Genomic DNA, 12,635 nt, shown 5'->3' with positions numbered 1-12,635 from the left:
TTTTGATCTGGTGGAAAATAACTTTATCTTGAGATTCATGAGACATTTTATTTTTTTCGGAATAATAGAGAGATTGACCCTAAAAAAAAAAGTCAAAAACAGCAAAGAGTATAACTGTAGAATACGTGTAATATGTAGCTTGTAATGTTTTTTACAAATCATTACAGCTCATTACAATCACCAGTCAGGGATCGGTGAGATGAGCGCAAAAACTAATTCATTAGCAACTGGTTACTAACCATTGTTAGTGACATTCTTTAAGTAAACCCAAGACACCCAAAGGTTTAGTGTCTGTCCCCACTGGATCGCTGCTGCAATATTTTACCAGCGGTTTCCTCCCACTCTCGCTCGAGACACTGACCTTGATGGTGCGCAAGGGCTTGTTGGGGTTGTTCTTGTCAAGGTAGTTGATGTATCCTGACAGGGAGACGCTGAGGAGGTGGTCCCCCTGCCACAGGCAGCCCAGCTGCTGGTCACACACTGCGGAGCCCATGTTGAAGGTGGTGACCGCCGTTTCTGTGCCAACGTCCCACAGTTTTACAGTCTTGTCACCTGAGGCGGAGATCAGTTGGGAGCAGTCTGCGCTCCAGCTGACCTGGAGTAATCGGATTTATGTTCAAATGAGCCCAAGCAGAAGAGAAAACAAAGACAAATAGCAACAACAAAAAAAGACAGTTTAAAAGTGAATTATCCCATTAAAGCAAAAATGTGTATGTTTTAACATAGATTGTCTACTTACGGCATAAATTCCTCCATTGTGGGCTTTTTCTCCACCCAGTGAGCCAACCTTCTCACCAGTACTTCCATCACGAACAATAATCTGTAGGAAAACCAGCATTTGTCATTTAACTTGTGGCCAACGATAAACAATTAACATTTCTTTTGGGACTTCATGGTCAATATCTTAAAATGTGATTCATTATAGGTTTCTGGACAGAATCTTACAGTGATCAGACCAGCCTGCATGACCTACCTTGCCATCAGCACCAGCCGAGACAAATTTACTTCCATCAGGGGCGTAACGAACACAGTTGACAAACTGGTCGTGGTCCTTAAGTGAAGGGGGTGAAAAAATATTCTTAAAAATCTGCCACAAAATTTTAATATCTCTCCATAGTTAGATTTAGACAGTGAAAAGAAAATTCAGAGGAGCTTCTCCAATCCATCATCTCTGACAAGAATAAAACTGACACTCATGTGTGGAATCTGGCGCAAACATTGTCAGGGATTTTTTAGTTTTGAGTGTAAATAGGTTATGTAAGGGGGAATTTACCAACAAGGCTACACTGTCAGAAACCAGCAGAGTGTGACTGGACTGCAAAAGCCAGTGATGGTTACAGAGTTATTGCTTGATCATCAGTGTGGGAAAAATTTGTTACTAAAGCATCACATTTAAATAAAACAGAGTGTAGTTTATTTAGTTGGTGCCATTTGGTTGATTGGTTGCATGTATAAAAACACAAATGTACCATTAAAAAAAAAAACAATCATTGTCACTTACAAATGATGTGCTTTTAAACTTGAATGGAGGCCCCTCAGAGTAGCACACACATGTGTCGTCACTGCCAGTGACCATCCGGTAGGGGCGTTTTTGTTTTATATCTACAGAGTTGATAACTTTGGAGTGGCCATAAACTTCCCCCACTGAGGAGCCCGTGTCCCAGAGGAACACAGACCCAAACCTACATGATAAGAATCAAGAATACTCAGTTTAAGGAAGCAAAACATCACAAACACATAAAAAGGAAATGGACAATAACATGGAAAAAATTCTGCAAGTCCCAACACAGACTTGTGCTTAAGACAAGACATTAGAATAACAACTGAATACGATTAGCCTTTACCATTTAAACTAAGATAGAAAAAAACTAATTCTATACATCCATCTATTTCATATCAGTGCTCTTCCTGCACCCAGGGTTACACAGGGATGAGGGAGCCTTTCTCAGCAGTCTTTTGAGAGGCCACAGACAGACAAACAAACATCCATGCTCAAACCTACGGCCAATTTAGAGTTTTCAATTCGACCAATGCTCATACGTTTGGATTGTGGGAGGAAGTCAGAGTTCCTTGAGAGAATAAATGCATATGTATGATACGTGAGAATGAGGCCTGACGCGCAAGAATAAAACCTGCGTAGCACTGTCACTTTACTGCAGGTTTAGAGTTGATTTGTAGCGGAATGACCCCCAAACTCACTTCTCACGTCCTTCCCCAACAACAGCCATCCTTTTGCTGTCCTCTGTCCAGGCAATGTCCTTGACAGTGCCTGCAAAGGGGGTGTACTCGTACTTGAGTATGTGCTCTTTCTGGGTGGTGTCCCAGATGCGAACCTTTCCAGATGCATCTAATCATTTCAAGAAGGAAAGAGAAAAAGAAAACATATGTCATATGAAAAACTTGTGGTAACCTGATGACTGTAATGACGCGTTTATGACCGGGCCCTTTACCTCCAGATGCAATGTAATATCCGCTGGGAGAATATTTTGCGACACCGACTGAATGGGCATGCTCGGTGTAGACATCTGCTATAGCCGGATTCTGTAAAAGATAGGAAATATGAGACATGCGTCTCCAGCTATCTGAGTAGACAAACTACACTAATTCTGTCAGTAGATGGTGGTACATAAAGAACCACGGAATGGATTTAAAATGTACAAGTAGAGAAATTTGCCTATCACAGGGAACCTGGAGAGACAGCATCAACAAATGTTTCCCCCTACCATCAGTCAATTGGCAGCAACATGATCTAACAATATAAACTCATGAAACTTGAGGAAAAATAAATGATCAAAAAACAAGTTTAAATACAGTCAGTAAAAGGAAAGGGAAAATTACATCAATGTTTCGGATGATGACGCATTTCCCATTGGTGTACAAAAAGTTGGTGCGTTTGGGGTCACCGCCGAGAACTTTTGCAACTCCCCTTTCCAACTGGGGAAGACTGGCAAACACGAATTCTAAAAGCAAAGACATAAAAAAAAAACAATAAAAGCATGACACAGAGTGAAGGATTACACAGTTTAAAAAAGAAAGGAGAGACTGCTCCCGATATTTATGACAGAGGTAGGGCGACTTCTGCGATTGGCAGGAGAAGGTAGACATGCACGAACACGGCCAGTTCGGCTTTATAAACAAAAAGATAAAAAGGGCTTGTAATCAACAGACAGAGGGCGTGAGATGCGATGCTTTGACCCTGGAGACATAAAATCAGTAGAGCCTAGCACAAATATGGCAACGATGTAACTTGCGTGTAGTCCCTTCAACAGACAAGTCATTCTGGCAGTGTCCAAGTACGAAGAACAGTGTAACAGCCAAATACCAGCAACAGAAGCTGACCACCTGATCAGTCCTAACTGGCTACAACAGTCAAATTATTTTGAACATGGCAAGACACCGTGTTCTGAACAGAAATATTGCAGATTGCACAAGTATGTGTAAAAAAAATAATAAATAAATAAAAAAATTAGATATCATTTACACGACAAAAACTGAAAAGGAGCATAAATTGTTTTCACTTGATTTAATAGCACGTTTTAACCATGTCATGCTATCATTTGTTAGCATTCCGTTCAAAATTAAAATCTTCACAAATAGCAAAAAGGCAAACAAACAAACAAAGAAATAAAGCACCACTAATGGCTGCATTTTAATTTAAAATTAGTTCATTTTCCCCACTGATAGTGCCCCGGACCGTATTTGGGGAAGTATCAGGGGCGATTCACCATCAAATACTGATTTTCACTGTTTCATCCTCCGGACACTTATCCGACATTGTCAAAGTTCCCGTTCTGACAGACAGCCAGCCAGCCAGCCAGCCAGCCAGGCAGCCAGGCAGCCATACCTTGCCTCAACATGTCATAACAATGCGCTGTGAGCACAACTATTTCCTGACGTTAGCTCTAACCAGCTAACGCAAACAACTTTTTTAAAAAAAAATAATAATAATAATAAAAATTGCCAGCCTGCAAAAACCTGCGTTTTAAACTGGAATACTTTCCCATCATGTGAGATGTTATAGGCAAACCCTGACGTGATCTTTACCCGTGCGGGAATTTCTTTCCTGGAGAATATGAGTCAGGAAGTGTCAAAACCCAGACAGATATGGGCGAGGCTAAGCAAAGAAGCTAGGCAGCTAACTGGGCTATCTAGCTCAATCCGTAAAATGTAGCCCCGCAATCACACTTCCGGTAAGCTTTTTCCTCCTGCGATGCCATTAAAGCAGAGACAAGACTCACTTGATTCATGCGGCATGTTGGCTGCTGGGTCGCTGGCTCGGCGCTTATTTTCTAAATGAATGAAACAGTGGAGACAGTGAGGCTCCCCCGGCCGTGTACTCCCCGATCACACAAACACGGAAGCGGGTGTAGCTCTCGCTCTGCCTGGCTTTGCCCATATATAGTCAAGTTAGATTCTACCACTGCGGCTGTCAGCCACTGAACCTACCTACGCCTCTGTGGCCTGTGTTTGAGCGGAGCAAATCCCTCGTCACTCAGTCAAAGACCTTTGGGCAATTTTATTGTATCCGTCCATCTACCTGGTCGGCTATATGTACTCTTTGGCTGGGGCTGTGATGTCTTGTTAGTGACGGAAGATAAGCATTCACATCAGAAAATGTAGACGAATCACTGATATCGCAAACATTGAAATATGTAAGTCTCTGAGCCCGGGGTGATAGGTAAGTGCGATGTTTATTCCTGATTGGGACGTCTTCTTTTCTTTTCTTTTTTTTCTTTGTTTGAAAAAAAAAGTGAGGTGAAAAAAACGAATTCTAATTAAAATAACATAAAATAAAATAAAATAAACGTTATTATTTTCCCTTTGGCTCGCTACACTTTTGTGTTAAACACCTTTCTGTGAATCAGTCCATTCCAGTAGGTTAGTGTCTCCTCCCAAATTCAGTTTGGTCTGCTGTGTTTATTGGTTTTAGAAAAGGTGCCTTCCTGCAATGTGTCAAACAACAAGTCCTGTTATAGGTGATGGATGCCTCCACAAGGTGTTTAAACAAAAGAAAAAAGATTGTTGTATTAAAAAAAAATAAATGCCAGTCAAAACACCATTGAAAATTTCGAGTCAAATACCATCACAGCCATCATGGTGTTTTAGATGGTTCTTGAGTCGTGACCTGACAGCTGTGACAGCCATCTATACATTTTCAATCCAGCAAAGGACAAAATAAAATTATAATTTAAGCAACGTGACTACAGAATTACAGCTGGAAAGAACACACACTCCCAGGCCATTATTTCCCAGCTATATTTAACTTAATCCACTGGCAAAGTGATGGGAACACAATAGTTTAATTAAATACAACACCAGGTATGGCTGGATTGACTGACTGTGATGTCACCCGACTTGGCATCAAGAGCATCACTGGCCTAGAATAGAGCTGGGATTCCCCTGGCCAATTTTGGATTGGACAACTTGAGGTGGTGGTCCATAGCTATGGCAAAGGGAAACATATATGCAGCATGTATTTTATATATTTATAGTTGATAATTGTTGATGTTTGAAAATAAAATTGTGAAAGTACTGACTGTAGTGAAACTTTATCTCCAAGAAGAGTTTAGTTTTATTCATTAATTTATTTTTTAGGGGGAAAACAAGGGTCATTATAGTCAATGGGCTATATTTAGTCTGAATGTTATATCTAACATTCCATGAATCATCGTTTTCCTTTCTTATGTTTGTTTTTTTATGGCCAATATGACACGAATGTGCGCCGATTTATTGGAGTACCTACAATTCATCTCCAGATGGCAGTGCATTGCCAAATCCTCGCTTGGGATAGAACCACAGAGGAAGAAGACGACCAGCCGACGCATGTCCGTAACTATGGCCGCCGCCTTAAGAGGAAGCTTAGTAACATTGGTCAAGGTGAGTGTCTAAACAGTTTACTAACTCCATTTTTACACGAGAAAGTAGTTGCTGTGACTATGACTGGATGTTTGGGTCACTCGAGAAATTACACAGCCGGTCAAAGGAAGTGATGCTCACGGCATTTGCCATGTTGCTAATCACGAGCCCCAATCAGAAACGCGCCCTTAGAATTTAGGGAATGGCCACACAGTTTCGTCAAAGGCATTAAAAGGAAGGGAAAAAAATGTAACAACGTAGATTGTCCATCGCTTCGTTTTGATATTTGTTAGTGTACATAGTTTACATTTGTATACGCAGGTCAGATAAAGAGCCGAAGCCCTTAGCCTGCTGACAGCCCTTACGGTTTAACCTTCTTGTCAGTTGGTCTTCTAGCCACTGGCGTGTAACCTTCTCGTTCTAGTCAAGGAGCTAATAATTATTTAGTGTATGCATATTCTATTAACGCTGGTCGTTAACTAACGGAAATGATCCTTTGAGTGAATTACAGACGTTGTTTCGATGTAATTCGGTTTAGCACTATCTATCCACCTTGACTTGAGTATACTATGTATGTATAAAATGTGCAAAATTATTTCCTGATCTCTAAGTATTTGCAGGCGTCCATTTTTCTGTCACTGTTTATCTTGCAGTCAGGGTTGTGGGTAAAAAAAAATAAATTAATAATAATAATAATAATAATAATAATAATAATAATAATAATGTTGATATTGTTGGAAAGTGAAGAGGTGAAATCCAAGAGAAGATAAATTGGTATTGCATAATTTCAAATGCGCAATAACCTACTAATAATGCTTTATCCATTTACTTTTCATTGATCTTCAATAGATGTTTAATAGAATAGAATAGAATTACTTTATTTATCCCAAATTGGAAAACTGCAGAAACAGATGAGCACAAGATGAACGCCGTACTGCTCTCTTTCCTCAGTCTTTCTATTTCTCTCTTAAGTCAGTAACCAGAAGATGTATTTCATGAAATTCATTCACTCTTCCCCTTCATTTCAGGGCCTGGGTGGCCCCCAGTGGCAGCAGGTGGCTTCCCGACAGTTGAGTGTGTCGGCTGCTCTCCGTGGAGCAGAAGTCCCTCCTGCCCGCGCTGATGCTATCTTTAAGGTCACCATGGTGCCAGGTGATGGTGTCGGACCTGAGCTGATGACCGCAGTGAAGGACGTGTTCAAGGTATGTTTTACAGTGACAGATTGTGAGTCTCCACACCTTGTTAATCGCTTTTTATACTAATTGGGCACTATATCTATGAATCAAAGAGGGCAAAAACAACAAAAAGCAGATCATTTAATTTCTACTTTTCCAAATGCTGTTGATAGGGATTTTAAGATTTGAAAGATCTTAAGGGTTTCTTGCTTTGCTTGAATCTGCAGGCAGGAGATGTCCCAGTGGAATTTGAGGAGTTTCACCTTAGTGAGGTTCAGAACATGGCCAGTGAGGAGAAGTTAGAGCAAGTGTTGACCTCTATGAAAAACAACAAAGTGGCCATGAAGGGTAGGTGCAGCGTACCGATGTGCTATCTTTTACATTAAGTTTATTTATAAAATGTACAAGGTTTTAAGGAAATCAAATGTATATGCCATGCTTGATTATCTAGGTAAGATTCACACACCCATGGAGTACAAAGGCGAGCTGGCTTCATATGAGATGAGACTGAGGTAAAGCAGAGGGTTTTAGTTCAATTTGAGTATTTTTTCCCCCCGGTCTGTATTTTATGTATTTATTTTTCTAATCGCACTTCCCCCTGTTTATTCCTCAGGCGTAAACTGGACCTCTTTGCTAATGTGGTGCATGTAAATAGCCTGCAGGGCTACAGCACTCGCCACAACAACCTGGACCTGGTTATCATTAGGGAGCAGACAGAGGGGGAGTACAGCTCGCTGGAACATGAGGTAAACACTAACATAAAAAAAAAAACAGTCATAGAGGATAAGTGTTGGCTTTTTGATCACCAGTGAGGAAAAGCCAACCCACAAAAATGTTGGTTGGGCCTGAAGTGAGAGAAAAGCAAAAACAAAGACCAAAGTGTTATAAATGGGTTCCTGAAGCAACTCAGTCTGTTTCTGCATTTTAAATCAAACCATAATATTAGAGCTTGTATCTAGGCTTTATTAAAAAGCTGTGTAATTTTCATCCTGCTCTTCAGAGTGTACCTGGCGTGATTGAGTGTTTGAAGATCATCACCAGAGAGAAGTCACGCCGCATCGCCAAGTTCGCCTTCGATTACGCCACCAAAAAGGGGCGGAGCAAAGTCACTGCCGTTCACAAAGCTAACATCATGTAAGGGCATTTCCTCTTTTCCTGTTTAATTTCGATTTCCTAGACTTGCAATTACAAATGGCTCCTTAACATCCAGATAATTTGGATCACAAGTGGATTTTACAGCCGCAGCAAATTTGTTTAATTCCCTCTCTTGTTTCTAGGAAATTGGCCGATGGCCTGTTCCTGCAGAGCTGCGCTGAGGTGGCACAGCTGTACCCCAAAATCAAATATGAAAACATAATTATTGATAACTGTTGCATGCAGGTAAATGAGACTCATAGCTCACAAATGTATCAGTTGTTTTTTTTAATGAGGGAGTCAGAACATAAAACATCCCATGTAATCCCTGTTCTGTTTTGCTGCAGCTGGTCCAGAATCCCTACCAGTTTGACGTTCTGGTGATGCCCAACCTGTACGGTAACATCATTGATAACCTGGCAGCAGGGCTGGTTGGAGGGGCAGGAGTAGTTCCAGGGGAAAGCTTCAGTGCGGAGTACGCTGTGTTTGAAACTGTGAGTGTCCCCACAGGCTCTTTTACACACTTTTCCGTTTTTTAAAAGCCAGTGATGGTCTTGCTTTTATTCTGATGCATCTGCTGGAGTTTTGCTGAGTTGTTTAGAAGAGACTTTTTAAATTTGTTTTAATGTGCTTGTTTTATGTTGTAAGGCCTGCATAGCTCAGACTAAGACTTTTATCTTTTGCAAAACAAACCTTGTTTATTGTTGGAAGTCGATCACCAAACTGAGTTTATTACATCTGGAAATGGCCATGATAGGACCTCTCTAAAAAAGTGCCACTCATGATCTCCTGTCTCTCATTCTTTCCCTTGTGTTTAGGGTGCTCGCCACCCCTTTGCACAAGCTGTGGGAAGGAACATCGCCAACCCAACAGCCATGCTGCTCAGCGCCGCCAACATGCTCAAACACCTCAAGTGAGTTAAGGTTTTAGGTCATTTTGCAAGAATTGCACACACCTATTCATTCGTCTTAACCACTGCATCTGCTGAGTCTTAGAAAACAGCCTTAGAAAGCGGTGCTCATCTTCTTGCTTCTGCTGATTGCCACTGTATTGTGTTGCAGCCTGGAATATCACTCCCACATGGTGTCGGATGCCGTCAAGAGGGTCATCAAGCAGGGCAAGGTAAGCCTGTTTGTTATGCGAACCCACTGCGCTGCACTGTGGAGATGCCTGACATAAAATGAACAAACCTACATACTCCAGACGCCACTAACCACATTAACACTGAATGGCAGCGGTTTGCTTTTACCCTGTTGGAGTAGAGCAAAAGTAAAAATGCTGTTCTGGGTCAGAGAGAGGGAAGCCAACCCACCGCAAATCAACGTGTTTCCCAGCTCTTGAATCTTTTGGGGGTCAATAACTGCATTTGTGCAGACAAGAAAAGAAAAAAGAACTTCAAAAAGACCAAATGGGATACGTTGCATAGGACTATACATTTTTGCAATGTTTGAAAAAAAAAAAAAAAAAAACAGTCTTTTTTTTTTAACGTTCTTCCTCTAATCATATTTTTTTTTGTTTGCAGTTACAACATGCACAACTTTAACTTTAATTGGGAGGCACCTTGTAATGGAGCCAGCACGTTTAAGTTTAAAAACAGGCAGTTCTTGACCCTCCTGTGATTTTATCTAACCGCTCTTAAACAGCATTATTATGTTAGAGAGCCTTTGGTTAGTTTTAATTCAAAATTGCTTCCATCTTTGCATTTGCTTTTTTGACTCTCGTGCCTTTGTCTTATTTGTGGCCATATCATTGTGCTAAGTTTATGCTTTTCTGTCCAAGATACCAAGTTTTGTTTGTTTGTTTGTTTGTTTTTGTTTGTTTTAAACCTGTCCAGACTAACTGCCTTGTTCATCTCCTCCATATCATCAACACACGCTGAAACCCACATTAGAATCTGAGATTAGATTCTGCCTTTGTCCATCAGATAATACACATTTGGGTTTAAAATGTTGCTACAACAGCATTTTTCTCAAACTCTTCGACTCTCAGCCCATGATGGGTTTATGTCGGAGGCAACTGTACGAATGTGTGTAATTGTATTGAGAATCAGAAATGGCACGCATGTTGTCTGAAGAGTCCTTCCTCTCCCTCTTCCCTTTCCTTTAATTCCCTCCCCTTCCTCTACTCCCCTCCCCATCTTGTGTGTGTGCGTGTTTCTGTGTGTGTATCTGCGTGCACATCCCAGGTACGGACACGAGACCTTGGCGGTTACTCCACCACCGGCGACTTAGTGCGTGCTGTTGTGGAAAACCTTCGTCACAGGCCTGCTTACTAAGACGTTACATCGCAGTTGTCACTGACATCCGTTCAAATATGGACCTTAACATGAACTGAAAACATGTTAAGACACTCATCCCCACTACTACACCTTGTTTTTGTTTATATGTATTTATGTGCCTTTTTCACTTGAGTGTGATTATGTTAACCATCGTGTCTTACGTCTCTGCTGTCAGAAGCAGCCAGACTGACTATCATCAGTTCTATTTCCGTTGCTGTCGTACCATCCTGCCGTAAATTTCTTTTCATAACTGAAATATCAAGTATTGACTGCAACTGTAACTTGCTTATAGATGCTACACACCCCTATCATGATTGACAGTGTTATTTATTCAAACTGTTTCACATTTGTTAACTTGTTCAAAACTTGTTACTGTTTGTCAAATGCAGCCCCAGCCGTGATGCAGAATTCATATGCTCCAAATGAAATACAGATAAGGCTGCGAGTGTGTTAGCACACAACACTGTTTTACATATGACCTTAAACGGCTTAAAAATGTGTAGGTTTATGGTCGATCTGTCATTTGTTCCTGGTTATATGGCCACAGAAATTGGGTTTAGACAGAAGGATTTCAGGAAGATGATGCTGTAAGAAACTGACTAACTTCACCGGGAAGAATGTGTTGCATTACAATGTCGCAGTTAATCGAAACACTCAGCTGTGGAAAAGACCAAAGTTAAATAAAAGGAAGTAGAGTAAATTTTTCATACAATATACACACAATAAACAGTAAACTGTCTTACATCGTTATTTGTTTGTTATATTTCGTGAAACCTGCTCATTGCATGTGTGATGTAACATTTAATAAATAACATTTCCTCCTTATTATGGACTTTGAATGTGTTTGGTGTGGCTGGATGCCAAGCATCTTTAGAGTTCTTGGACTGTGATGTGTTTTTTTTCTGATAAAATTAACATTCAACAATATTAACTGCTGTATAAATGCATGCGACTCCTACTTTTATCTGTAAACCATAAGTCGGGCAAATGCAAAGTGTAAGAGCATAAAAACTACAGCATAGCTTTGAAAGTGACACTGTTCATGTATAAATCCATGTACATCCCAGATGGCACTCGCTGTGATCTCCAAAGGCTCTCTTACATGCAGGCTGTCATACTGTATGTGGGCATGTGTCGTCGCAGCTGCGCATATACTAACAAACTTGTCTTTGTTTGCAACAGGTGCGCACCGGAGACCTGGGGGGCTACGCTACAAGTGACGAGTTCACCCGGGCTGTCATTGCTAACCTGGGAAACTAAACATTGTATTTGGGCATCCGTCAGCTGTCGAGGCGCACGCACATTTTATTTACCTCTTACCAAACTGGTTGTGCACACATTTCATGTATCTCATAAAGAGCTTGCTGAAAAAATTTCAAACATAGCCACAGGCAGATGTCACAAACTGCCTTTCTTACTCACAAACTGTTAAAAATGGACCATATCGCTCTAGACTGTGGCCAACAACAGAAATAGATGTTACAGTCGTGTAAAAGGCAGCCATGCACATTCTGGTCTGTGATGAGATCCCTGTCGTTGTTAATGGCTGTTGTGTCTGGGTATCAACCAGCAGTCAAAATATGATGTATGTAAATCATTCATATTTATTAAAACTTTTAGCTCTATTGCTTCTTAATTTATGTAATATGAATAATAAATGAAGATATTAAATCATGTGTGCAAAAAGTAACCTCATTGTGACGCCCTAATCACAAGTCTTTTAACACGTTCAAATCGTTCCCTCTGTGTTCACACACACAAAGGAAGGACTCGATGTGCAGCATTGAAAATCATTGTGCAGTTCTTGCACAAGGAAACTTTGTTCATTTCTAATTTAATCTATCTCCCACTTGTTCCAATCTGAAAGGATGCCTTTTAAGTGTTGGAATGGCATTTTCCACATCTGATTACTTCCGGTTCTCACTTTATTTGCTGGATATAACGAATACATAATAGTTTGCTCTGTCTTATAAGAAGATGTATTCTGTTTATATGCACAAAGAGAGCCTTTAAATTGAGCCAAGGCTCTTTCATGAACCGCTCGGAGGCCCCTTTGTATCTACTGTTTGCAAACTAACTGATTAAATCAATCCAAGACTCCGTGGTCGGTCGCTAGGTGTCGCTGCGCACTGCGGCGCGGCGGCGGGGGAAGAGACGGGGCCTGGCTTGGGAATTTGCTGCTCGCTTCCCAT

General features: G+C 40.9%; 2 protein-coding genes across 3 annotated transcripts in view; one reads left to right on the top strand and one right to left on the bottom strand.

Moving 5' to 3' along the window:
* The window catches only part of wdr1 (WD repeat domain 1), a 73,401-nt gene that overhangs the window by 3,910 nt on the left and 56,856 nt on the right, over nt 1–12,635 (bottom strand). The window contains exons 2-9 of the mRNA XM_076014466.1: nt 4,239–4,301; nt 2,839–2,960; nt 2,451–2,541; nt 2,200–2,347; nt 1,502–1,682; nt 974–1,051; nt 740–820; nt 362–595 (exon numbers count right to left, since the gene is read on the bottom strand). Of these exons, the coding sequence (XP_075870581.1) occupies nt 362–595; nt 740–820; nt 974–1,051; nt 1,502–1,682; nt 2,200–2,347; nt 2,451–2,541; nt 2,839–2,960; nt 4,239–4,254 (951 nt within the window). The 5' untranslated portion in view covers nt 4,255–4,301. The remainder of the gene's footprint in view (nt 1–361; nt 596–739; nt 821–973; nt 1,052–1,501; nt 1,683–2,199; nt 2,348–2,450; nt 2,542–2,838; nt 2,961–4,238; nt 4,302–12,635) is intronic.
* On the top strand, nt 5,739–12,133 carry idh3b (isocitrate dehydrogenase (NAD(+)) 3 non-catalytic subunit beta). Of its 2 annotated transcripts, none has more exons than XM_076014475.1 (11): nt 5,739–5,877; nt 6,885–7,058; nt 7,259–7,379; nt 7,483–7,543; nt 7,645–7,777; nt 8,032–8,165; nt 8,309–8,411; nt 8,513–8,659; nt 8,984–9,078; nt 9,227–9,287; nt 11,626–12,133. In XM_076014475.1, the coding sequence occupies exons 1-11, from the start codon at nt 5,824–5,826 to the stop codon at nt 11,701–11,703; spliced, it is 1,161 nt and encodes a 386-aa protein (XP_075870590.1). In that variant the 5' UTR covers nt 5,739–5,823; the 3' UTR covers nt 11,704–12,133. The 2 variants fall into 2 exon arrangements, with proteins under 2 accessions (XP_075870590.1, XP_075870591.1); XM_076014476.1 differs by lacking the exon at nt 11,626–12,133 and adding an exon at nt 10,351–11,268 and having other exon boundaries at nt 5,757–5,877.

The sequence above is a fragment of the Nelusetta ayraudi genome, unplaced genomic scaffold, assembly GCF_046127955.1.
Source record: "Nelusetta ayraudi isolate G7.1 ecotype Tasmania unplaced genomic scaffold, CSIRO-AGI_Nayr_v1 ptg000168l, whole genome shotgun sequence".
NCBI lineage: Eukaryota > Metazoa > Chordata > Actinopteri > Tetraodontiformes > Monacanthidae > Nelusetta > Nelusetta ayraudi.
Note: the sequence above shows the minus strand (reverse complement) of the source record. Positions and strands in the feature narration are given on the sequence as shown.

Coding starts and splice junctions, on each gene's coding strand:
- idh3b (XM_076014476.1), top strand. CDS start 5,824: ATGTCCGTAACTATGGCCGCCGCCTTAAGAGGAAGCTTAGTAACATTG. Junction 5,878..6,884: donor GCTTAGTAACATTGGTCAAG/GTGAGTGTCTAA, acceptor CCTTCATTTCAG/GGCCTGGGTGGCCCCCAGTG. Junction 7,380..7,482: donor CAACAAAGTGGCCATGAAGG/GTAGGTGCAGCG, acceptor TTGATTATCTAG/GTAAGATTCACACACCCATG.